This window comes from Scyliorhinus canicula, chromosome 4, assembly GCF_902713615.1.
Source record: "Scyliorhinus canicula chromosome 4, sScyCan1.1, whole genome shotgun sequence".
Classification (NCBI taxonomy): Eukaryota; Metazoa; Chordata; class Chondrichthyes; order Carcharhiniformes; family Scyliorhinidae; genus Scyliorhinus; species Scyliorhinus canicula.
The window spans coordinates 233,223,028-233,249,139 of NC_052149.1; the positions used below are offsets into that span (position 1 = coordinate 233,223,028).

Consider the following 26,112-nt stretch of genomic DNA (forward strand, 5'->3'; position numbering starts at 1 on the left):
GGCTTGGCAGTTCTCTCTCAAGTTTTTTTTTCCGGGGCAGCGCGGTGGCCTAGTGGTTAGCACAACCGCCTCACGGCGCCGAGGTCCCAGGTTCGATCCCGGCTCTGGGTCACTGTCCGTGTGGAGTTTGCACATTCTCCCCGTGTCTGCGTGGGTTTTGCCCCCACAACCCAAAAATGTGCAGAGTAGGTGGATTGGCCACGCTAAATTGCCCCTTAATTGGAAAAAATAATTGGCTAATCTAAATTTAAAAAAAAAAAAGTTTTTTTTTCCCCTTCTTTCCACTCATTATTTTGTCCTCTCACACCCTTTCCTTCACAGAATAATAATTTAGAATCTTTGAATAGTTGTAACGCAGCAAGTGACACCTATTCCAACCCCGTGGCATGCAGTGTTGTACAATTCCGTTTTGTTGCAAATCATGTTCACTGTGGGTGTGTCTTTTTGGCAGTGTAAATGAACAAGATGATCTAATTTGTGTGTTATTTTGTAAAATTGTCCCAGCAGCACCAAAATATTTTCTCAGAATTTGATTGTACACTGGATTCTTTTCATCAACCTTTGGCTTCAAATTCAACTGTGCCTGATCATAGAATGAATGTCCCAACGGTCTGCTGACTGTATCGCTCTTTGCCATGTGAATTTTAGCAAGTTTGATCCATGTACGCACAGGGGGAAATTGTTGAAAAGGAATGGGAGTGTAATGGTTATGTTGCTGAGTGATATACCCGGAAACCTAGACTAACCTGAGAATGTGAGCTCAGATCCTCCCCCACTATTACAGATGGAGAATTCCAACGCTATTTTTCAAATTCCTATTCTTGGTAAAAGTTACCATGAAGTTTCTCGTAAAAACCCAGCTGGTTTTGGAAACGGAAGCTACTGCCCTTGCCCTGTTCTGGTTTATATCTGACTCCAATCCCACTCCAGTGTGGTTCAGTCTTTTTTTTATATAAATTTAGATTCATTTTTTCCAATTAAGGGGCAATTTAGCGTGGCCAATCCACCTAACCTGCACATCTTTGGGTTGTGGGGGCGAGACCCACGCAAACACAGGGAGATTGTGCAAACGCCACACAGACAGTGACCCGGAGCCGGGATTGAACTGGGACCTCGGCGCCGTGAGGCAACAGTGCTACTCCCTGCGTCACTGTGCTGCCCGTGGTTCATTCTTAACTGCCTCTTGAAGTGACATCTCAGTTGAAAATGGCCAACCGATCCTACTCCGCATAGTGCCGCAGCGTGTTTGGGTGACCTTGTGTCTTTTCTACATTTGGAGAAGGTTTAGTACACCATGGGTCGGTGGAGAGGTTCTACTAAGATGTCAGCCGTTCATTTCCCTTTTTTAAGGAGCTAGTCACCATCAGCTGTTAGGGAGGGTTAGTTTAGTTTTTACGCTAAAGTTAATAGGTGCGTTTGCATTTTTGCCTCTACTACTGTGCATTTCTGTTTTGTGTGGTTTTGTTTAACATGAACATTTTTTAATAGACATATTTTTAAGAAAAGAAAATGGTCCATCACAACCTTCCCAGGGCAATGAATGCCAGTCTTGTCACTATGTCCTGAGAATGAGCAAATAAAATGTGTCTGCTGCTTGGAGACCATTGGGCAGGTGGTGTGGGTGTTATAGTGTCTTCCAAGATTGGATTGGATTTGGTTTCTTGTCCCGAGGTACAGTGAAAAGTATTTTTCTGCGAGCAGCTCAACAGATCATTAAAGACATGAAAAGAAAAGGAAATAAAAGAAAATACTTAATTGGGCAACACAAGGTACACAATGTAACTACATAACACCGGCATCGGGTGAAGCATACAGGGGTGTAGTATTAATGAGGTCAGTCCATAAGAGGGTCATTTAGGATGGGGCTGGTATTGAGGGTGGGGAATGGATGGAGGAGGCACCCTTCCAATTTGGGGATTAATGGGTTTGTGTAAAAACATTACTCATCCAGCCCATGCTATAGGAGTTCTCGGTGCCAATGCTGGCTGCCTGAAAATTGAAACCTGTTCCATTTCCACTGCTGATTCCTTTGCCTCCGCACAACCTTTCACAGGGGGTGAACACATTTGAGATCAGAATAAATGCACCGTTGTCATTTTGTGCTGTCAGAATAACTATTATTGCTTGAACCCTCTTGAAAATATCTTGGCAGAGGAAATGAGTCCTCGAAAATGTATTATGACTTGACTAATCTGTCTTTTTTTTTTGTTTCACATAGCCCCTGGTTCAACAAAGGATCTGATTAAATCAATCAATGAAAAATTTGCAGGAACTGGAGGATGGCAGGGGGCAGAATCATATCTTTTCTATGCAATGTGGGCCCGTGCTTACACAGAGCTTGAAATTAAACAAAGTAAAACTTGATTGAGGGATGGCTGTTGGCCAGGGCACTGCGGAGAATTCCTCTGTTCGCTGTCAAATTTGTACCATAGGATATTTAACTAGAGAGAGGGCAGACAAGGCCTCAGTTTTAACATTGCGTCTGAAAGATGGCGCATCCAATAACCTAATGCTTTCTCAGTACTGCATTGGAGGGGTGGGGTGTCAGCCTGGATTATGTATTCCCAAGTCTCTGGAGTTAGAATAGAACCACAGGGGCCTGTACGGTGGCGCAGTGGGTTAGCCCTGCAGCCTCACGGCGCCGGGGTCCCAGGTTCGATCCTGGCTCTGGGTCACTGTCCGTGTGGAGTTTGCACATTCTCCCCGTGTCTGCATGGGCTTCGTTCCCACAACCCAAAGATGTGCAGGGTAGGTGGATTGGCCACACTAAATTGTCCCTTAATTGGGGAAAATGAACTGGGTACACTAAATTTATATTAAAAAATTAAAGAAAAGAATAGAACCACAGGATATAAGAATGTGAATGTTAATTTTGAATTTGTCTGTGTTCATTTAGCATGGTCACCACAAAACCATTGTCGATTGTTGTAAAAACCCATCTGGTTCACTCATGTCCTTTAGGGAAGGAAATCTGCCGTCCTTACCTGGTCTGGCCTACATGTGACGCCAAACCCACAGCAATGTGGTTGACTCTTTACTGCCCCCTGAAATGGCCGGGCAAATCACTCAGTTCAAGGGCAGTTAGGGATAGACAACAAATGCTGGCCTTGCCAGTGATGTCCACATCCCATGAAAGAATAAATAAATGCAAAGCAGTGGACAGATGACATTCAGGGAATGTGTTTAGTGATTGTAAACTAAGGCCCCATGGTTGCTGGGTTTACATTTGTATGATTGGTGTTCATGTTATACCTAACCCATCCCACGACTCACAGACAGCTCGGTATTTACCCTGTCCCAGGCAATGACTAAATGTCGGCCATTGATCTGTCTCACATTTCATGGCCGAATTCTCCCCTACCCGGCGGGGCGGGGGGTCCCGGCGTAGCGGAGTGGCGCCAACCACTCCGGCATCGGGCCTCCCCAAAGGTGCGGAATGCTCCGCACCTTTGAGGGCTAGGCCTGCACCGGAGTGGTTGGCGCCACGCCGACTTGTGCCCAAAACGGCGCCAGCGGCCTTTGACGCCTGGGGCTGGCCGAAAGGCCTTCGCCGGTTCGTGCATGCGCCGGTGCGTCAGCTGCCACTGATGTCACCACTGGCGCATGCTTGCTGGGGGATTCTTTTCCGCCTCCGCCATGGTGGATGCCGTGGTGGCGACGGAAGAAAAAGAGTGCCCCCACGGCACTGGCCCGCCCGCCGGTCGGTGGGCCCCGATCGCGGGCCTGGCCACCGTGGGGGCACCCCCGGGGTGCGATCGGCCCGCGCCCCCCCCCCCCCCCCCCCCCCCCCCCCCCAGGACCCCGGGGGCCCACTCGCGCCGCCACCAGAGGTGGTAGAAACCACGGCGGCGGGAGAGACCCCTCAGCAGCGGGCCGGAGAATCGCCGTAGGGGGCTCGCCGATCGGCGCGGGGACACACCGATTGGCGGGGCGTGATGCCCGCCCCCGCCAATTCCCGGGAGGCAGAGAATTTCTGCCACGGCGGGGGCCGGATTTTCCCCAGTCCCGGACGATTCTCTGACCCTGCGGGGGGGTCGGAGAATTCCGCCCCATATCTGTATTCATCTTTTTGGCCTCACTTTGTAAGACCCTGAATGTCTGGACCAAATGTTTTGGTATTTTCAAGGGCAAAATGTTGCTTATACTGCAAATCTGAAATGTAAACAGAAATTGCTGGAAATACTCTGCAGGTCAGGTAGGGAGAGAAAAAGAGTTTGTATTTTTTTGTTATTTAGCGTACCCAATTATTTATTTTTCCAATTAAGGGGCAATTTGGCATGGCCAATCCACCTATCCTGCACATCTTTTGGGTTGTGGGGGCGAAACCCACACAGACACGGGGAGAATGTGCAAACTCCACACAGACAGTGACCCAGGGCCAGGATTCGAACCCGGGTCCTCAGCGCCGTAGGCAGCAGTGCTAACCACTGCGCCACTGTGCTGCCCTAGAAACAGAGTTGATGCTTCAGCCTGGTGACTTTTTGTCCGAACAGAACAGAGGGGCGGCACGGTAGCACAGTGGTTAGCACTGTTGCTTCACAGGGCCAGGGTCCCAGGCTCGATTCCCGGTTTGGGTCACTGTCTGTGCGGAGTCTGCACGTTCTCCCCGTGTCTGCGTGGGTTTCCTCCGGGTGCTCCGGGTTTCCTCCCACAGGTCCCGAAAGACGTGCTGTTAGGTAACTTGGACATTCTGAATTCTCCCTCTGTGTACCTGAACAGGCGCCGGAATGTGGCCACATGGGGCTTTTCACAGTAACTTCATTGCAGTGTTAATGTAAACCTACTTGTGACAATAAAGATTGTTATGTAACAGATTTTAAGCAAGTAGGGGAGAGGAGGATGAACTACGGTCTGTGATATGTTTGAGGGCAGAAGATATTAAATGTACAGCAGAATCACTACCAGCTGCTGTTTGAAAAGAAATGTGAGCAGAGTTTATGATATGGAAATGTTGAATCCAGAAGGATGTAAAGTAAATGTAAAGTGCAAGGCTAAGGACAATGGGAATGGTATGGCGAATGAAAATTACCAACAAGGGTCATGCCCAGCAACTGAATGGAGGTGACCAGCTAAGCGGTTATCCAATCTACATTTGGTCTTCTCGGTGTAGAGGTCACCACATCCTGCATAGTGATTACAGCATACAAAGAAAGACGAAGACTTTGCTGTTTCACCCAGATGCAGTGTTTGCCATTTTCACTCAGCTGTTCTGCATCCTCTCTACGCTACTGAACTGGAGGAACATATTGCAAGGGGATGAACACTCGACAAATGTATGACTTATTCTGTTCCTTGTACTTGGAGCTGCTCTGGGCACCAAGCCACAGATCGACACTGGAACTAGTTTCTGGATAATGTAACTGGAAACCCAGGAGTGATTTAAGAAGCAGTTAAATGTTGGATAGAGATGGCTTGAAATTTATTTCCAAATGCAAAAAGCTGAAATGTTCTGAATGGCCTTTCTGATTTCCACCTTGATTGGACTATGCGGGAGTGGTGATTTCCAACCTGTTAATATCTAAAGAAATATATTCGCAGAATCAGGGAGCATAAAAGTATTTTTTCTTTAATTTTGTTTTAAAATAAATTATGCTGTGCTTAAGATAAATGCTGCAGATCTTTCCCTGTAGAATTGCACAGTTCAGTTTCCAGCCTCCTTAGGGGTTCATTCAGGCCAAGTGGCAGCATCAGTGTTTCCTTAACAGAATATCAAGGCAAAGAGACAAGAAGAGAAGAAACGCCTTGGAGATTTCTTTGGAACATCCGACAGCTATGCAGAGTGTTATCCAGCCACGTAAGTGTTGGAAATCCCTGACCTGAAAAGTATAGACCAGTGATGCTCCAAATTCTGGGGGAAACTTCAGCGTGCGCAACACCTAATAACAATACATCAGTAGTTTTGATAGAAAGAACAAGAGACTGTTTCTGCTGGCAGGTGGGTTGGTAACCAAATGTCCCAGAGTTAAGATTATTGACCAAAGAACCAGGGGGGAGATGAGGAATTTTGTTTTACAACTTGATTTGCCACCTGGAATGTGCTACCTTAAAGATGGTCGAAGTAGATTCAGTAATAAGTTTCAGAAGGAAATTGGTCGAATACTTGTGGGGGGAAAATTTTGCCAGGCTATGGGCCAAGAGCAGGGGTTAGTGGGAGAAACTGGACATGAAGGCCTGCCCAGCCCCTTCCTGAATTGTGAAATTTGATTAGTGCAGGCCAGCCTTGTAAATCCAAAATAGGATACATTTAATAAATGATAATGCAGTGCAGCCAGTGTCACCTGTAGAGTGTTGGACACTCCCTCACTTGAGCCATGAAATTGACGCAGTTGAACCACTTGTATTAGTGACTTTGGTATCTTGTCTCCTGTTCCAGGCTGGATGATATGGCTGTTGACAGTGATGAAGAGGTGGATTACAGTAAAATGGATCAGGTAAGAAATTGGCGACCAATGCTCTAAAGCAGCCAAATGGTACTATATCCGGGGATTAACAGGATGCTAGAGTAATGTTGCACAGTAGGATTTCCAGGCAAGTTAGTTTCCAGTGTGAGAACTTGTAACCAATCATTACAGGGATAACTAATTTCATTTACATAGTGTCTTTAAGGTAGTAAATGCCTCCAAATGCTTCACAGAAGCAAATGTCAAGACATCAATAACTACACAATCACAGAGCACTATCTAAGTAGGTCTTTGAAACCTTCCTCTTTTAACCAATCTTATGTTCACTTATCCAAATATCTCCATCTGTGGCTCAATATCTGATTACACTCCTGTAAAGCATTTTGGGATGTTTTACTGCATTAAAAATGCTATTTAAATGTCATTTCTTGTTTGCATAAAATTCCTTTGCTGTTTTATTGGAGGCGTTAACCTGTTTAATGCTCAGTAATATGTATATATCCAGCAGGGCTGAAGAATGAAATTAGGTTCCAATCCTTTTCTTGCTAATAGGTTTATTTGGAGAATGCAGCATTGCATATTCTACCTACAACCCCCCGGTATTCCAGAAGTCCCTCTTTGTAAATGTGCCCTTGGTGCTTAATTAAACAATGCCCTTTACTTGTTATCTGAACAATATAATTAACATGCCTTTAGCACCTACTATTAACTCAGGTTGACTCATTCAGTGCAGAATCAATCCGTGATCTCCCCCAGTCTGCGTACCTTCTGCACCGGCTAGTGTGTTTGTGGAACAAGCTCTTTGGAAATGATTTGAGGCAACTGTGCAAACTCCTAATTTCTAATCCTTTTTTCTGTAGGGTAACAAGAAAGGGCCCCTTGGACGCTGGGATTTTGATACACAGGAGGAATACAGTGAATACATGAACAACAAAGAGGCATTGCCCAAGTAAGTACACCGTGCTTTCAGACGATTCATCACCTTACTAATTACAAAAGGCAGGTTTGAATCAGCTATGAAGCAACCCTGAACATTATTAAGTTGAACACTGTAGTTTTAGGATATCCAAACTTCAGGTCATGGGTCACAGACAGCCCTGAAGTTCATTCTGCTTGAGATTACATCTCTTATTCCTCGTCACAAAGATTTACAAAGCTTGACAAAGATGGCGCCGGAGCGAGGCGACTTCTTGCAAGCTGTTCTCAGCACACCCTCTAATTCTAACTTTTACTCTCGTTCTATGCTTCTAAAACTTCATTCTAACTCTTTTAAACTCTCTTAACAACCTAACACCTTCTATGACTGTAACATTATATTCTGCAGTCTCTCCTTCCTTCCCTATGTACGGTATGCATTGTTTGTACAGCATGCAAGAAACAATACTTTTCACTGTATACTAATACCTGTGACAATAAATCAAAATCAGTCAGGTCCTGCTCAAACCTGGATAACATTCAAGTTTATGTTGTTAAGTGGCGAGTAACATTGAACATAGAACATACAGTGCAGAAGGAAGCCATTCGGCCCATTTTGCACCGACCCACTTAAGCCCTCACTTCCACCCTATCCCTTTAACCCAATAACCCCTCCTCACCTTTTTGGTCACTAAGGGCAATTTATCATGGCCAATCCACCTAACATAGAACAGTACAGCACAGAACAGGCCCTTCGGCCCTCAATGTTGCGCCGAGCCATGATCACCCTACTCAAACCCACATATCCACCCTATACCCGTAACCCAACCCCCCCCCTTAACCTTACATTTATTAGGACACTACGGGCAATTTAGCATGGCCAATCCACCTAACCCGCACATTTTTGGACTGTGGGAGGAAACCGGAGCACCCGGAGGAAACCCACGCACACAGGGGGAGGACGTGCAGACTCCACACAGACAGTGACCCAGCCGGGAATCAAACCTGGGACCCTGGAGCTGTGAAGCATTTATGCTAACCACCATGCTACCCTGCTGCCCAAAAACCTGCATGCCTTTTGGACTGGTGGGAGGAAACCGGAGGAAACCCACGTAGACACGGGGGGGGAACGTGCAGACTCCGCACAGACAGTGACCCAGAGGGGAACCGAACCTGGGACCCTGGTGCTGTGAAGTCACAGTGCTAGCCACTTATGCTATCATGCTGCCCCTACATGTGCCAGGCATTGGCCATCTTCAACAAGATAGAATCTAATGACTTCTTCCAGGTATTAAGTGACCATCGTTGAATCCTGTACCATCAACATCCTGGGGAAACTGAATTGGACCAGACACACATCTGCCGTGGCTACAACAGGTCAGAGGTTGGATATCCTATGGTGGGTGGCTCACCTGACTCCCCAAAGCCTCTGCACAACATTCAAGGCTGAAGTCAGAAGTGTGATAAAATACTGTCCACATGCCCGGATGAGTGCAGCTGCAACAGCTGTGGGCAGCACGGCAGGATAATGGTTAGCACTATGGTTTCACAGCGCCAGGGTCCCAGGATCAATTCCCGGCTTGGGTCACTGTCTGTGCGGAGCCTGCACGTTAGAACATAGAACATAGGGCAGCACGGTGGTGCAGTGGGTTAGCCCTGCTGCCTCACAGCGCTGCGGTCCCAGGTTCAATCCCGGCTCTAGGTCACTGTCTGTGCAGAGCCTGCACGTTAGAACATAGGGCAGCACGGTGGAGCAGTGGGTTAGCCCTGCTGCCTCACAGCCCTGCGGTCCCAGGTTCAATCCCGGCTCTAGGTCACTGTCTGTGCAGAGCCTGCACGTTAGAACATAGGGCAGCACGGTGGAGCAGTGGGTTAGCCCTGCTGCCTCACAGCCCTGCGGTCCCAGGTTCAATCCCGGCTCTAGGTCACTGTCTGTGTGGTGTTTGCACATTCTCCCCGTGTTTGCCTGGGTTTCGCCCCCACAAACCCAAAGATGTGCAGGCTCGGTGGATTGGCTACGCTAAATTGCCCCTTAATTGGAAAAATGAATTGGGTACTCTAAATTTACGAATACAGTGCAGCAGGAAGCCATTCGGCCCATCGAGTCTGCACCGACCCACTTAAGCGCTCACTTCCACCCTATCCCCGTAACCCAATAACCCCACCGAACCTTTTTGGTCACTAAGGGTAATTTATCATGGCCAATCCACCTGACCTGCACATCTCAGGACTTTTGGGAGGAAACCGGAGCACCCGGAGGAAACCCACGCAGACACGAGGAGAGCGTGCAGACTCCACACAGACAGTGACCCAGCGGGAAATCGGACCTGGGTCCCTGGCACTCTGAAGCCACAGTGCTATCCACTTGTGCTATTGTGCTGCCCTAAATGGTTATTCGCTGCGAGCAGGGTTCGAACCTGTGCGGGGAGGCTCCATTGGATTTCAAGTCCAACGCCTTAACCACTCAACCATCACAGCACACGTTCTCCCCGTGTGTGCGTGGGTTTCCTCCCACAGTCCAAAGATGTGCAGGTTAGGTGGATTGGCCATGGTAAATTGCCCCTTAGTGTCCAAAAAGGTTAGGTGAGGTTATGGGGATAGGATGGAGGTATGGGCTTCGGTCGGGTGCTCTTTCCAAGGACCGGTGAGACTCGATGGGCCGAATGGCATCCTTCTGGACTGTAAATTCTATGAATCTATGAAACGCTTGAGCAGCTCCTCGCCATCCAAGACAATGCAGTCCAATTGACCCCATTCAACACCTTAAACATTCACTCTCCACCTTGGCTGTAGCGTGTACCATCTACATGATGTACAGCACAAATCGCCACTGTTTCTTTGGCAGCACCTCACAAACCTATGACCTCCATCAATGAGAAGTACAAAGTGGGCAGGTGGTTAGGAATACGATCACCTTCAAGTAAGACAGCATCCTAAGTTGGATGGAAATCATTTACTTGGTAATGATAAAGGACCAAGACCTACCTTACAGCAGTGCGGGATCAGTTTCAAAATTTGCAGTTGATACAAAACTTGGAAGCATTGTGAACTGTGAAGAGGATTGTGATAGTTACTCAAGAACATGGACAGGCTGGTAGAATGGATGGACGTGTGGCAAATGAAATTTAATGCAGAAAAATGTGATGTGGTACATTTTGGTCAGTAGCGAGGGTAGAGAATAGGAAATAAAGAGTACAATTCCGAAGAGGGTGCAGGAATAGACAGACCAGGAGTATATAGGTGGCACAGTGGTTAGCACTGCTGCCTCACAGCCAGGGACCCGGGTTCGATTCCGACCTTGCGTGTCTGTCTGTCTGTGTTGAGTTTGTATGTTCTCATTGTGTCTGTGTGGGTTTCCTCTTTGTGCTCCGGTTTCCTCCCACAGTCCAAAGATATGCAGGTTAGGTGGATTGGTTATGCTAAATTGCCCCTAGGTGGGGTTATGGGGGTGAAGGTTTGGGCCGAGGTAGGATGCTCTTTCAGAGGGTCGGTACAGACTTGACAGGTCGAATGACCTCCTTCTGCACTGCAAGGATTGTGATATGTGCACAAATCATTGACGGTGGCGGGTCAAGCTGAGAAAATGATTAAAAAGGCAGATGAAAATTGGGTGTATAAGAGAGGCATTGATTACAAAAGCAAGGAAATCATTGTGAACTTTTATAAAATACTGGTTCAGTCTCAACTGAAGTATTGTGCCCAATTCTGGGCAGCGCACTTTAGGAAGGATGGCTTTAGAGAGGGTGTAGGAAAGATTTACAAGAACAATTCCACGGATGGGGGACTTCACTTCCATTGTCTATTTGGAGAGAAGCTGAGGTTGTTCTCCTTGGAGATGAGAAGGTTGAGAGGAGATTTGATAAAGGTGTTCAAAGTCATGAGAGGTCAAGACAAGAGTAGATGGAGAGAAATTGTCTCCATTGGTGGAAGGGGCAAGAACCATTCAGGTGACTAGCAAAACAAGGACGTGAGGAAAAACCTTTCCAGACAGCGAGTGGTTAGGATCTGGAATGATCTGTGGTGGAGGCAGGTTCAGTTAGGCTTTCAAACAAGAATTGGATAAGCACGCGAGGAGAGACCATTTTCAAGGTAATATGGAATGGGCGGGGGTGTGGGCCCAGTCTCCCGTGTTACAGAGTGCTGGCATGGCCATGATGTAACCTTGCAGCCAAGAAAGCATCCTTGAAACTTGGCCACTATTGTAAGAAACATGACTGCCAATCTTTGGCTGAGCAAACTCCCACAGACAGCAGTGAGGGAGGCAATGGTGTTATAACTGAACTAATGATGCGGAGACCCAGGGTAATGCTCTCCCCATGGCAGATGGTGAAATTTGAATTCAATAACAATTCTAAATTAAAAGTTTAATGGTGACCATGAAGCCATTGCTGATTGTTGTACAGACCGACCTGCTTCGCTAATGTCCTTTAAAGAAGGGAATCTGCCATCATTACCTGGTCTGTGACCAAATGTGACTTCACATTAAACACCCTCTGAAATGGTCCAGCAAGCCACTCAGTTCAAGGGCAATTCGGGATGAGCAACAAATTCTAGCCCTGCCAGGGAGACCCGCATCCCATGACAAATTTAATGTGTTCCTTGTGTTCAGTTAGTCGAACTTAACCTCTGCGTTTGTAGATAGAAGCAAACTGAAACTGTGGGCGGAATTCTCCGATCCCCCGGGGGGGTCGTAGAATCGCCCGGGACCGCCGTCAATCCCAACCCCGCTGTGTCCAAATTCTCCGCCCCCCGAGATTTGGCGGGGGGCGGGAATCGCGCTGCGCCGGTCGGCGGGACTCCCGCGCCGGTCGGCGGGCCCCCTGTGGCGATTGTCCAGCCCGCGATGGGCCGAAGTCCCGCCGCTGACAGGCCTCTCCCGCCGGCGGGAATCAAAACACCTACCTGACCGGCGGGATTGGCGGCGCGGGCGGGCTCCGAGGTCCTGGGGGGGGGGGCGCGGGGCGACTGACCCCTGGGGGTGCCCCCACGGTGGCCTGATCGGCGGGCGGGCCTGTGCCGTGGGGGCACTCTTTTTTTCCGCCCCACCATGGCCTTCACCATGGCGGGGGCGGAAGAGACCCCTGCGCATGCACTGGTATGACGTCAGCCGCCACTGATGCACCGGCGCATGCGCGGACTTCCGCCGGCCAGCGAAGGCCTTTCGGCCCCGGCTGGCAGGGCACCAAAGGCCGTTCGCGGCGGCCGGCGGTGCGGGCCTAGCCCCTCAATGTGAAGATCCCAGGCACTCCTGCAATTCTGCACCTTTGGGGAGTCCCGACGCCGGAGTGGTTCACGCCACTCCGTCTCGCCGGGTAGGGGAGAATCCGGCCTGTGTTTTTCTCATTTGGAAACTCGTTGTGTATCATTGTAAATCTGTCTGTGGGTTTTAGTTGAGAGTTTTAAAATTGGCCTGAACACGGGGTGGAATTCTGCTGGTCTTGCAGGAGTGCCTGGGATCTTCTTTTTGCCCACGTTTTGGTTAATGTCTCATCCAAAAGGTGTCGCCTCTGACAGCACAGCAATCCGTGAGTAGTGCACTGGAGTGTCAGCCTGGGTTTTGTGCTCCAGCATCTTGAATGAGAATTAACTCCACAGCATTCTAGCTGAGCTGACAATGTTACCAACTGAACCACAGCTGGACACCTCCAGTGTCAAGTCAGTCTTCCATGTTGGTACTCTTTTTTTTTAATGTACTCATTCTTGGGATGTGGACGTTGTTGGCTAGACCAGCATTTATAGACCATCTCTAACGCCTTTGAGAAGGTGGTGGTGAGCTGCCTTCTTGAACCACTGCAGTCGCTGAGGTGTAGGAACACCCACAGTGCTGTTAGGGAGTTGCAGGATTTCGACCCGGCGACAGTGAAGCAACAACGATTATATTTCCAAGTCAGGGTGGTGAGTGGCTCAGAGGGGAACTTGCAGGTAGTGATGTCCCCTTGCATCTGCTGCCATTGTCCTTCTAGGTGGAAAGGGTCACAGGTTTGGAAGGACACTTTGTGTTAGTAGGAGACATGCAGCTCACATTCTATATTTCATTGGATGTCCTCAATGAAAATAAGTTTCTCTCTTTCACTCTCTTCAGAGCTGCTTTCCAGTACGGTATCAAGATGTCTGAGGGACGCAAAACTCGACGTTTCAAAGAAACAAATGAAAAAGCAGAACTGGACCGTCAGTGGAAGAAGATCAGTGCGGTATGTACTGTGGTCAGACTCTCCTGTGGTACAAACCCTGACTCTGGGGTCAGCTAAACACTGGCTGAAATCATCTACTCTGATTTTCTGTTCAGAATTGTTTCACTGCTGGCTTGGAAGATGTTACTAGAGTGAACGCGATAAAATATTTTACTAAAAATGCAACGGTCAGTAATTTAATACACGGGAAGACTAGAAAGTGCAATGTGTTAATGAATTGTCTTTCATTGCTGTGCTGATATGAATCTGGTTTCTGGGGTGGCCAGTTTGTTTTATTCATTCAAGGGCATGGCTGGTTAGGCCAGCATTTATTGCCCACCCCTAGTTGCCCTGGGTGGTGGTGAGCTGCTTTCTTGAACCCGCTGCAAACCATGAGGTGTAGATACACCCACCGTGCTGGAGGGCGCTCCAGGATTCTGACCCGCTGACAGTGAAGGAACGGCGATATGTTTCCAAGTCAGGATGGTGCGGTTCCCAGGTATCTGCTGCCCTTGTCCTTCGAGATGGCAGTGGTCGTGGGTTTGGAAGGAGCTGTCTAGGGAGGCTAGGAGAGTCCCTGTGGTGCATCTTGTAGATGGTACACGTGGCTGCTAACGTGCGTTGATGGTGAAGAAAGTGAATGTTTGTGAATGAGGTGCCAAGTCAAGCGGGGCTGCTTTGTCTTGGATGGTGTGGAGCTTCTTGAGTGTTGTTGGAGCTGCACTCATCCAGGCAAGTGGAGAGTATTCCATCACACTCCTGACTTGTGCCTTGTAGATGGTGGACAGGCTTTCGGGAGTCAGTTGTTATTGGGTTGTCATGTGTCACCCAGGTCTTTCAACAGTGTACAGGTGGGGTATTACAAAGTTGGTCGTGTCTGAAGATGCAATTATGGGTTATAAAATTAGTGGGTATTCGCTAAATTTTATCAGTCCATATTTGGTTAAATGGAATTGATGAAAGGATATTCTTTCTTTCCTGGCAGAACTTTCCATTTGGTGCAGACATGATGGTTTGTCTACAATTCTGGGTGAACCTTGAATAGCCTTCAGGATTATCTTTTTTATTTCAAGAGTACACCAAACATTCTTTGCCTTTGGGGCTCTGTGTAGCTTTCTGTATAACTTGAGCCCTGGTACATTGTGCTACATTAAGGTACATTTACCTTATTTTCCAGGCTAACCTGCTCCCCATTGTGCTTTGAATCAGAACTGAAGAGTGTTCCAAGTGTAGCCTGACCAGCGTGCAGTACAATACCAGCTTGATGGCATGAGCTTTGTACTCGTATTTTTCAGCTCAGTCACTCAGCTTTCTAAAACAAGAATTCACTGACTGGAAACCAGAAATAAACTAATCGCATGGTAGTACAAGACTTTTGAGTATTGCTGGGGAAAAAAGAGACATAATGTCAAAGCTTTTTGTCTTGCACTCATCAGAACAGATTCACAAGCACACCAATTGCAAAGGGAAGAGCCATTTATACTGCATGAGAGGAGAGTGCGGATTTTTTGGCAAGTGGACTCTGATTGGTAGAGGCATTGTCATGGAAAATGCACCAGGGAACAGTTAACCGGCAAGCTTTTGTTTAAGTTCAAACTAGGCAAGTGGACTGATTAGTCAAGGCATTGCCATGGGGCGTGAACCAAGGAATGGCTGTCCCCCAAGCTTTTGTTTAGTTGAAAAAGGTGCAATGTGTGGACATGCTCCTTCTGTCTACAAAGGACAGGGCCCTTTGTGTGGATATATCTCGTTTCTCGCATGCACAAGTGAGCCAGTCTGATTATCTTAAATTGGTTGTAAGTGTAATTCATAGCACAATCAAGATTGTTTAGCAAGTGCTGTCCAATTGCAGAATCACATCTAATATTGGACACTATGTTTTGCAAGCACGAACTAGTTGGTGAGGTCAATACTTTGCCTGTTGCAGCCAGCCGGACGGACGTACTGCTTGATAAATCTGCCAGGCATTGGGACATACAGTTTACATACTTGGCATCACACCGGCACTGAAATTCATATACCACATTTGTGTGATTCCAGTTTCCCCAGGCTCTCCACATAACTGAAGTCTCTTACCCCTGGTAGCGTTCTAGTGAATCTGTGCATTGTGGCCAATGCCCTGACATTCATCCGAAAACATGGTACCCAAAATTGGACATAGTGCTCCAGATGAGCCCGAATTAGTGATTTTAGCCAAACTTCCTACATCCCTTGTTCCTGTTGTTGTTGTTGTAGTAAACCTTGTGGTTCGTAATAGATACGTTGGCACTGATCAGGTCCCCACTATTTTGTTTCCAATTGACGGTATCATCACATTTGTACACTCTACAAAAGTAAAATAAAGGCTACAAACACCTTTTTGTTTCACTTTCAGATCATTGAAAAGAGAAAGAAGTTGGAGGCGGATGGGTAAGTGGTGCCAACATCCTTTAAAAAAATTATATTTTGGGCAGCACGGTGGCGCAGTGGGTTAGCACTGCAGTCTCACTGCGCCGAGGTCCCAGGTTCGACCCCAGCTCTGGGTCACTGTCCGTGTGGAGTTTGCATATTCTCCCCGTGTTTGCGTGGGTTTTGCCCCCACAACCCAAAGATGTGCAGAGTAGGTGGATTGAACACGCTAAATTGCCCCTTAATTGGAAAAAATTAATTGGGTACTCTAAATTTATATTTTAAAAAAGTAAGTGTTGACGACCTCTTTAGCAAAAGGTGGCACTGCAGCCTAGCTTGATTTCCCACGATAATGCACATGCACCTTTACAGGCAGCTTGCCATTGGATAGAGCCCATAGAAGTTTGTGGTGGAGTGTACCGTTTACCCCCCTGCCCGAACCCGTCCACCAGACCCCTACAGAAAAACCCATATAGAAAAGACAAATCGACATCACCCAACCCACATCTTACATTAAACCAAGCAAATACAAATACAATATTATACAGCATACCCCATCTTAGACCCTCAGTTTGAGTCCAATTTCTCGGCCTGCACAAAGGCCCACGCCTCCTCCGGGGACTCAAAATAATGGTGCCGATCCTTATAGGTGATCCACAGACGCGCCGGCTGCAACATGCCGAACTTCACACTTAGTCTATGGAGCACCGCCTTCGTCCGGTTAAACCCGGCCCTCCGCCTTGCCACCTCCGCACTCCAGTCCTGGAAGATCCGCACCTCCGTGTTCTCCCACTTGCTGCTCCGCTCCTTCTTGGCCCACCGGAGCACACACTCACGATCCACGAACCGATGAAACCGCACCAACACCGCCCGCGGCGGCTCGTTCGGCTTGGGCCTCCTAGCCAGAATTCTGTGGGCCCCCTCTAACTCCAGGGGCCCCTGGAAGGACCCAGCCCCCATTAGCGAGTTTAACATAACCGCCACATAGGCCGGCAGGTCCGACCCCTCCAGCCCCTCCGTGAGGCCCAGGATCCGCAAATTCTTCCTCCTCGACCGGTTGTCCAGCTCCTCGAACCGCTCCTGCCATCTTTTATGGAGCGCCTCGTGCATCTCCACCTTCCCCGCCACGGCCACGACCTCGTCCTCCCTTTCGGAGGCCTGCTGCTGCAGCTCCCGGATCGCAGCCCCCTGGGCTGTCTGGGTCTCCATCAGCTCCCTGTTGGTTAAGCTCCTGGAAGCAGCGCAGCAGAGCCGCCTGCTGCTCCTGAGCCCACTGCCTCAGCTCCTCAAGGCCTCCGCCGGCCGCCATTTTGTCTTCCTTCCCCCGCTTTTTCAGGGGTGCTTTCTCCGTTTTTCTCCTTACCCCACTCCTAGTCCGGACCATAGGACCGTAGGGGTCGACTCCTGTCCTCTTCCCACGTCGGGATTTGCCGACACAGCTCCGTTGGGGGCCCTGGAAAGAGCCCCAAAGTCCGTTTTCAGCGGGAGCTGCCAAATGTGCGGCTTAGCTCCGCATTGCCGCCACCGGAAGTCGTTAAATATTAATGTTTAGGAACGTCTAGACTTGCTCTATGGTAGATAGACCATTCAACCCATTTATTCGGTACCTGTGTTTTCATCCTTTTGAGCCGCCTACCCATTATTCTGCACACCTTCTACTCTTGGGGCTAGACCGTTCAGAAGAGATGTTGAGATGCACTTCATCATTCAAAGTGTGGGAAAGGTTTAGAACACACTCCCACAAACAACAGTTGAAGATAGAACAGTTGTTCATTTTAAATAGAGATAGGTAGATTTTTCTTAAGGAAAGATACCAAGGGCTGTGGGTCAAAGGCAGGTATATGGGGTTAGGTCACAGATCAGCCATGAGCACGGTAGCATAGTGGTTAGCACTGTTGCTTCACAGCTCCAGGGTCCCGGGTTCAATTCCCGGCTTGGGTCACTGTCTGTGCGGAGTCTGCACGTTCTCCCCGTGTCTGTGTGGGTTTCCTCCGGGTGCTCCGGTTTCCTCCCAAAAGTCCCAAAAAACGTGCTGTTCGATGAATTGGACATTCTGAATTCTCCCTCTGTGTACCCGAACAGGTGCCGGAATGTGGTGACTACGGGCTTTTCACAGTAACTTCATTGCAGTGTTAATGTAAGCCTACTTGTGACAGTAAAGATTATTATTAATCTCATTGAATGGCAGCATAGGCTCGAGGGGCTGAATGGCCTACTCCTCCCACATTCATCCGGCTGTGAATTTCTGATTTTATAAAACTTGAGTAATGGTTTGTTCAAATTATTGTTTTTTTTTTAATAAACAATTTTATTGAGGTAGTTTTTGGCTTTATAAACAGTTACAGACATCATCAGAAAGGAAGCAAAAAAGGCAAAAATGTGCAAACATCCACGTTCTTTCAATACTTCCACCGTAACATATTGCACAAGCCCGCTCCCCTCCCATCGGTACTACCCTAAATTATTGTTTATTTAGATATTTAAATTTAACTTTAAGATTAAGACTAATCCTGCTGAGGCATCGCTTCTCGACCTTTTGGCTAAGATCAAGTCTAGGCCTTTTGGCTAAGACTGTGCGTAGATTGAGCCTTTTGGCTCTGATCTGGTATGTCTCCTTTATGGGGACCATGAATTGGATTCAATTTGAATTGTTTTTTGGAGCAGGCAAGGAGCTGGATTAGGGGTTTGCCTCTGTCCACACTCTGAGCCCTGGCTGTGTAACTAAGATAAAGTAATTTATATTAAAAAAAAGACTAATCCTGCTGTCTGTTTCGTCTAATAGCGTCGAGGTGAAGAGACCCAAGTACTAAGGCTGGACCGATCTTGCCATTCCGACATTCCATGATTTTGATCACTTGGCGGCAGTGATTTTTATGTGACCTGCGGAAACACTTCTTTGATGCCTTCTCCATCTACATTAGTGAAAGAGCAGCAATGGTCATCCCAGCTTCAAGCGATTGAAAATGTCTTCACAAAGGCCAATCACCCATCCCTGTTAAATATGGAGCAGGGAGGGATTTGCAATGAACTTCATTTTGAAACACCTGAATTTTTCTGAGACTTGAGATAAATCCGTCTGGGAGGGGAAAATTTTAAGAGACTTGTAACAGCAACCCATGTGTAGAATTTGAACTCTTCTCATCTGTTCTTTGTGTGTGTGTGTGTGTGTGTGTAGCAAACTTTAACAGATTAAATCTCTCGATGTTCAATGGATTAAAGTGAGTCTTGTTTGTCGCTGGCTAGTGTTCCGAGGATCCATGGGCTACGCTTGTTAGCTGGAGGTTGGATTCACAGAGCATTTAAAGCACAGATCGACAGCACTGACTCCTGGGCTCCTGTGATGTTGAAGCCACTGGGAGCAGGAATGCAGAAAGAATGGAAATGCTACACACAGCATATCATCGGTAGCTGGCAGATTAACCACTGGGCCAAGAGAGTGGTTCTGATGCATGGCCTTCACCAACCTCTCTGATCATTTCCTGATGCTAAAGTGATTGTTGTATATTTCCCGCATTTTCGTTTTTAATTGCAGATTCCCATGTTAATTTTGTTTCCCTTTAGGTGTGTCTTACAACACAGAAGGAGACCATTTACCCCATCCCCCATCTTGTCTGTCCCAGCACCTGAAAGAGCTATCCAATTAGTCCCATCCATTCTGCTCTTTTCCCCATCGCCCTTTTTGAGTGCATTACATAGATAACTTCTGAAGTAGCCAATTTCTCTTGTATTGTTCCAATCAAATTGAGGGATGTTAACGCTGGTATTTGTGTTCCCAATTCAGGTACAGTGTCGTCACCGACCATTCCCAGGTCAAGCTATAACACAGCTAAATGCACAGTGATGTGCCCTTTCCCATCCTCAAACTTAACTTTACTGTAATAATGGAGCTCGTTTTTTGTTTATGTTCCACACCAACCATCATGAAATTTCTCTTGTGATCAATGCAGATTATCAGGCATTGGTTTCACAGTAGACTTACACACATTAGTCTCCCCACCAACTTACCTTTCAATTAACTACATGCTTATCTGTTAACTTGGGGGGGGGGGGGGGGGGGTCTAAGGAAAGGATGGCACCCCTCACAGGCAAGCTTGCTGCACTCTTTGAAGTGGCAAATCCTCTTTTGGGCCTCACCATTGCCTAGCTCACCTGTAAGAAGTCTTACAACCCCAGGTTAAAGTCCAACAGGTTTGTTTTGAATCACTAGCTTTCGGAGCTCACCTCCTTGGGTGAATTTGATTAGCTTCCCTGTCTTTGGCTCATTGAAGTCGCCATGAATGATTATCAATGCAAGAGTTGTTGCCGCTCACCAGGCTTGAGAGGAGATCATCGGGCGGGGGAGGGGGGGGCAGCAGTTGTAACAGTAACTCTTATAGACTCTTAGACATTTACAGCACAGAGGAGGCCATTTGGCCCATTGTGTACATGCCGGTCAACAAAGATCTGACTACATTCATCCTATTTTCCAGCGCTTGGCCCATAGCCCTGGAGGTCAAGGCAGCACCAGTGAATATCTAAATACTTCTAAAAAGTTATCAGAGTTTCTGACTCAACCACGCTTTCAGGCAGTGAGTTTCAACTCCCCTCTTAGCCTGCTACCTCTTACCTTAAATCTATGCCCCCTGGTTGTTGACCCCTCTACTACTGTCAAAGTGCTTTCCTATCCACCCCAACTATGCTCCTCATAATCCTGTACACCTCTATCAGGTCCTTTCTCAAACTTCACTGCTCCAAGGAAAACAGCCCCAGCCTATTCAATCGTTCCTCATAGCTGGAACTTTCCAGGGCGGCACGGTGGCACAGTAGCTAGCACTGCTGCCTCACGGCGCTGAAGATCCCGGCTCCCGATCACTGCCTTTGTGGCGTTTGCATATTCTCCCCTTGTCTGCGTGGGTCTCGACCCCCACAACCCAAAAACATTTGCAGGGTAGGTGAATTGGCCCCTTAATTGGGAAAAAAATAATTGAATACTCTTAAATTTAAACAATAAAATATCGGAGACTCCCAAGCCCAGGCAGCATCCTGATAAATCTCCTCCGAACCCTCTCGAGTGCAATCACATCCTTCCTACAACATGGTACAAGCAGTACTCCAATTGTGGCCTAGCCGGTGTTTTATACAGTTCCAGCATGACCTAACTGCTCTTGTATTCTGTACCTTGGCACTTCAAGGTCCCTCTGATCTTCAGTGCTATCCAGGGTCCTACCATTCATTTATTTTTTTTTAATGAATCCCGACGACCGGGAAATTTCAGCCACTGCCTTTCCCAATTTTTATTTTTATAAATTTAGAGTACCCAATTATTTTTTTTCCAATGAAGGGGCAATTTAGCATAGCTAATCCACCTAATCTTTGGGTTGTGGGGGTGAAACCCACGCAGACACGGGGAGAATGTGCAAACTCCACACGGACAGTGACCTAGGGCCGGGATTCGAAGCCGAGTCCTCAGCGCCGCAGTCCCAGTGCTAACCACTGCGCCACATGCCGCCCCGGGTCCTACATTCATGATGTAACCCTTTGCCTTGTTACCTCACACTTTTCTGGATTGAATTCCATTTGCCCACCTGACCAGTCCATCAATATCCTCCTGCAGTCTACGGTTATCCTCCTCACTATTTACCCCCGACCAGTTTTTGGCATCCTCGAACCTCTTGATCATTCTCCTACATTTAATTCCAAACCATTAATGTACACCACAAATAGCAATGGCCTCAGCACCGAGCCCTGCGGAACCCCACTGGATACCGACTTCCAGTCATAGAAACATCCCTCTACCATCAACCTCTGCTTCTGCCTCTCGGCCAATTTTGGATGCATGGAACCATTTTGCCATGGATCCCGTGGACCCTTAGGTTTTTGACCAGTCTGCCAATAAGAGACCTTATCAAAAACCTTGCTAAAGACCACAACAAATGCTTTATTCTCAACACCATTCCTGGTTACCTCCTCAAAAAATTCAATTACATTTGTAAAACACATAATTTCCTTAACCAATGTATCCCGAACCCTGACTTGCTTGGTGCAGTAGTATAACCAAGATCCGCTGCCAGAGAGTCAGTGCAGTTTCAGAAAAGGTCAAGGTAGCACTGAGATTTTATTTACAGTTACAACCACTCCAGGAGAAATGCCAAGAACAGAACCCGGACCTTTACACCATGTTTGTTTACCTGACCAAAGCTTTTGATGCGGCTAACTGTGAGCCATCAGAAATTCACCCCACAATGGTTCGACAGTTCTCAGACTACCTGCTCGCACATGTTCCCAGTTCATGCATGACGGTGACCCTGGCATCAAAATCCAATGTTGCATTGGGTGGGAGGCTGCTCGTTCTGGGATGACTCCAGGAAAAGGCAAAATTCTCCAGCGAGATAACTGCACTAGCTGCCAGTTCAGAGCACGGACTTGTTCTCCAATGTACGCAACAACTTCAGCCTTATGATTAGCGCAAAGAAAACTAAAATAACCTATCAGACTGCTGTACCTCGAGTCTATGACCAGAACCTGTCAGCAGCAGTTTAAGTTAACTTATCTCACACCTTTCAAGTTGTCTATTGCTGACGAGACACATGCAAGAATTGCCGAAGCAAGTGCCACCTTTAGTATATTTTGAATATCAAATATTCTATAGAGAGCTTAATTCTGGGGTGCGCACTCATGACAGTCAAAGGAAGTACTACTCGGACACTCTGATGGCTTCACCTAGGAGTTTGATATTGACCTCGAGAACTGCACAGAGCTCATCCAGAACCACAATACCTGGCACAACCAAATAAAAAAAATGGTGTGGCCTCATTCCGAGGAAAGCGCATATCAGAGGCAGAGAGAGAGTGTAGCCATCTGGGATGGCCACTTACAACAAGAAACATGGACGTTCGCAAAGCCTAAAGGGAAATATGGACAATGTAAGATTCAGGCAGGCACAGAGCCTGCATGTATATTCGTGAGCAAAGAGTCCAGACAGCATCGAAACCCCCAATTGATTAGCATTTTAATGACCCATCGCCATAAGACAAAGGACTGATACTCAGGTAACCGATAGAATTCCAGACACATTGATGCCACTCCCTTTACTCAGGAAGCATAAACAGCAAGGTCAATGACCGCTTAGGACACGCCCAGCCATCAAGGCACCCGCCCCTTTATTGGCTCAGATTGAAGGCAGTGATCGTGAACTGCCCAATTAATTGGGTCCAAACTTAAGGACTGCCCAAAAGAGCGCAAAACTCCCCCCCCCCCCCCCCCCCCAGGATAAAGAGAGACCCTGCCATGTGTTCGATCTCTTTTGGACCTGGCGCTACGGCAACGTCCATCTCCAACTTTATCCAATCCCATTGATGCTTTCCAAGTTTTCAGTGATTAAAGAGAAATACTGGAAAATCTCAGCAGGTCTGGCAGCATCTATAGGGAGAGAAAAGAGCTAACGTTTCGAGTCCAATGACTCTTTGTCAAAGCTAACAGTCAGAGAATGTGGGGAATATTTATACTGTGGAGTGAGAATGAAAGATGAGTCATAGCCACAGAAACCAAGGTAAAAGAGTGTTAATGGCAGTCCCCAGAGAGGACAAAAGGTGTGAGATTCCAGCATCTGCAGTAATTTGCTCTTATTTTGTTCAGTGATCAAGTATTTTATAATAAACTCCAGCATCTTTCCCACTGCTGATGTGAGGCTGACTGCTCTGAAATTCTCCCTTATTCTCAAATTCCATTTTAAATAGTGAGGTTTCAGGCTGGCTTTGGACTGTTACAGTGAGACTCATCCTTGCTAAACAGGTTTGGAATGGACCGGGACCCCTGTGCAGCCAATCTCCACAACTGGACCTCAGCACAAAGCTCCTTATACACTTGCTGAAAGACACACAATACTGTATATTACCGAGGAATGTCCCCTTTACAGACTCAGCAGTAGACTAATCATCTTTAACTCAGCAGTTAAGGAGGCTAATGCAGGACTTCACTAAATACTTGACAAAGGAACATAGAACATACAGCACAGAACAGGCCCTTCGGCCCTCGATGTTGTGCCGAGCAATGATCACCCTACTTAAACCCACGTAACCCATATACCCGTAACCCCCCATTAACCTTACACTACGGGCAATTTAGCATGGCCAATCCACCTAACCCGCACATCTTTGGACTGTGGGAGGAAACCGGAGCACCCGGAGGAAACCCACGCACACACGGGGAGGACATGCAGACTCCACACAGACAGTGACCCAGCCGGGAATCGAACCTGGGACCCTGGAGCTGTGAAGCATTGATGCTAACCACCATGCTACCGTGAGGCCCCAGAGAGAAGGTTTCAATGCAGCAAGTTATTATGATTTGGAATACATGGCCTGAAAGAGTGGTAGACGCAGATTCAATAGTGGTTTTCAACGGTCATGATGTGGAGATGCCGGTGTTGGACTGGGGTGAGCACAGTAAGAAGTCTTACAACACCAGGTTAAAGTCCAACAGGTTTGTTTCAAACACTAGCTTTCGGAGCACTGCTCCTTCATCTGAGGAAGGAGCTATGCTCTGAAAGCTAGTGTTTGAAACAAACCTGTTGGACTTTAACCTGGTGTTGTAAGACTTCTTACGGTTTTCAAAGGGCACTTGGATATACACTTGAAATGGCAAAAAAATTAGAGCTCCAAAAAAAAAACGAGCAGGACGGAATGGAGAGTAGTGAAAAGTCCAGATACAGATGGCAAGTCAGATGCATAGAATGCAATTGATTGCCTTACAATGGAGCTCATTACTGTTATCAAAGCATTGATACTATCTGGCTGAGCTGATCTGACAGAGCACTGTGACCTGGACTGTATGCATTGTGTGTGGACAATGCTCATCAGATTTGGAATTGTTCAGCTGATCTTCCTAAAGTTCCTAAAATTCCTGATCCCTGTTGTAGTTTATCCAAATTGGGAGACTCCGACTGGGTAAGGCTGCAGAATTAGAGAATTCTTTGAAGTCTGATTATTGTTTGTTGAAGGCAGTAAAGGGAATTTGTTGTATGAGTCTGTCCTATACTGAACTAATGTAACCTTCACACCAGTGCCCTCAATCCACCTCACTGCCACCCCCCCGCCCCACCCACCACCAATCAGTTAGGCTAATTAATTCTGGGGGGAGGTAGAGAAAAGAAATCTTGAGCCAAATTCTTTTTTTTATACAAATTTAGATTACCCAATAATTTTTTCCAATTAAGGGGCAATTTCGCGTGGCCAATCCACCTACTCTGCACATTTTTGGGTTGTGGGGGCGAAACCCACGCAAACACGGGGAGAATGTGCAAACTCCACACGGACAGTGATCCAGAGCCAGGATCGTACCTGGGACCTCAGCGCCGTGAGGCAGTTGTGCAAACCACTAGGCCAAAATGCTGCCCTTGAGCCAAATTCTTGGAAGCTCCTCTCTAATCCAACCACAGTGCCGATCAAACATGTTTCGGGGGATCACTGTGCCTTGGTAACACCCCTCTCCCACCCCAGCGACCCACACAGTTGTGATAACCATCCAAAGGGGTTTGTCCAGCTCTAAGTGTTATGATGGCCAACGTGCAGCCTGGGGGGCCTCATGGGGCTGGTTTAGCTCACTGGGCTAAATTGCTGGCTTTTCAAGCAGGCCAGCAGCATGGTTCGATTCCCGTACCAGCCTCCCCGGACAGGCGCCGGAATGTGGCGACTAGCAGCTTTTCACAGTAACTTCATTGAAGCCTACTCGTGACAATAAGCAATTTTCATTTCATTTCATTTTTCATGTGGCCCATCAGGGTTCGGAGTGCGGCCCAAGAGACTTTTTTTGACTGTTGCCCAAATGCAGGATTGCCACATTCCACTGGTTACATCTGTGTGGCACATAACACAAGAGCACGTGAAGTGAGGCAGGTGCTGATTGCCACAACTATTTAATAAAACTACAGACCTGGTAAACTTACATAATAATAATCACCTTTATTGTCACAAGTAGGCTTACATTAACACTGCAGTGAAGTTGCTGTGAAAATCCCCTAGTCGCCACATTCCAGCACCAGTTCGGGTACATGGAGGGAGAATTCAGAATGTCCAATTCACCTAACAGACAGTTACCCAAGCCGGGAATCAAACCTGGGACCCTGGGTCTGCAAAGCAACTCTGCTAACCACTGTGCTACCGTGCCACCATGTTTGACAAACTTCTTGGAGTTTTTGAAGGTGTTACTAACAAAATTGATAAAGGAGAGTCAATGGACGTAGTAAATTTAGACTTTCAGTA

The 26,112-nt window shown here is 47.4% G+C and overlaps 1 protein-coding gene and 1 non-coding gene across 2 annotated transcripts in view; one reads left to right on the plus strand and one right to left on the minus strand.

Annotated features, from left to right (window-relative positions):
* ik (IK cytokine) overlaps positions 1–19,087 on the plus strand; it is a 64,177-nt gene extending 45,090 nt beyond the window's left edge. Inside the window, exons 14-20 of the mRNA XM_038796269.1 lie at positions 2,219–2,297; positions 5,714–5,794; positions 6,374–6,431; positions 7,262–7,350; positions 13,399–13,507; positions 15,861–15,895; positions 18,657–19,087. Coding sequence (XP_038652197.1) covers positions 2,219–2,297; positions 5,714–5,794; positions 6,374–6,431; positions 7,262–7,350; positions 13,399–13,507; positions 15,861–15,895; positions 18,657–18,684 — 479 coding nt within the window. The 3' untranslated portion in view covers positions 18,685–19,087. The remainder of the gene's footprint in view (positions 1–2,218; positions 2,298–5,713; positions 5,795–6,373; positions 6,432–7,261; positions 7,351–13,398; positions 13,508–15,860; positions 15,896–18,656) is intronic.
* Positions 9,713–9,794, minus strand: trnas-uga. Its single transcript has one exon. It is a non-coding gene; the product is annotated as a tRNA-Ser (tRNA).
* Positions 19,088–26,112: the final 7,025 nt, after the last annotated feature.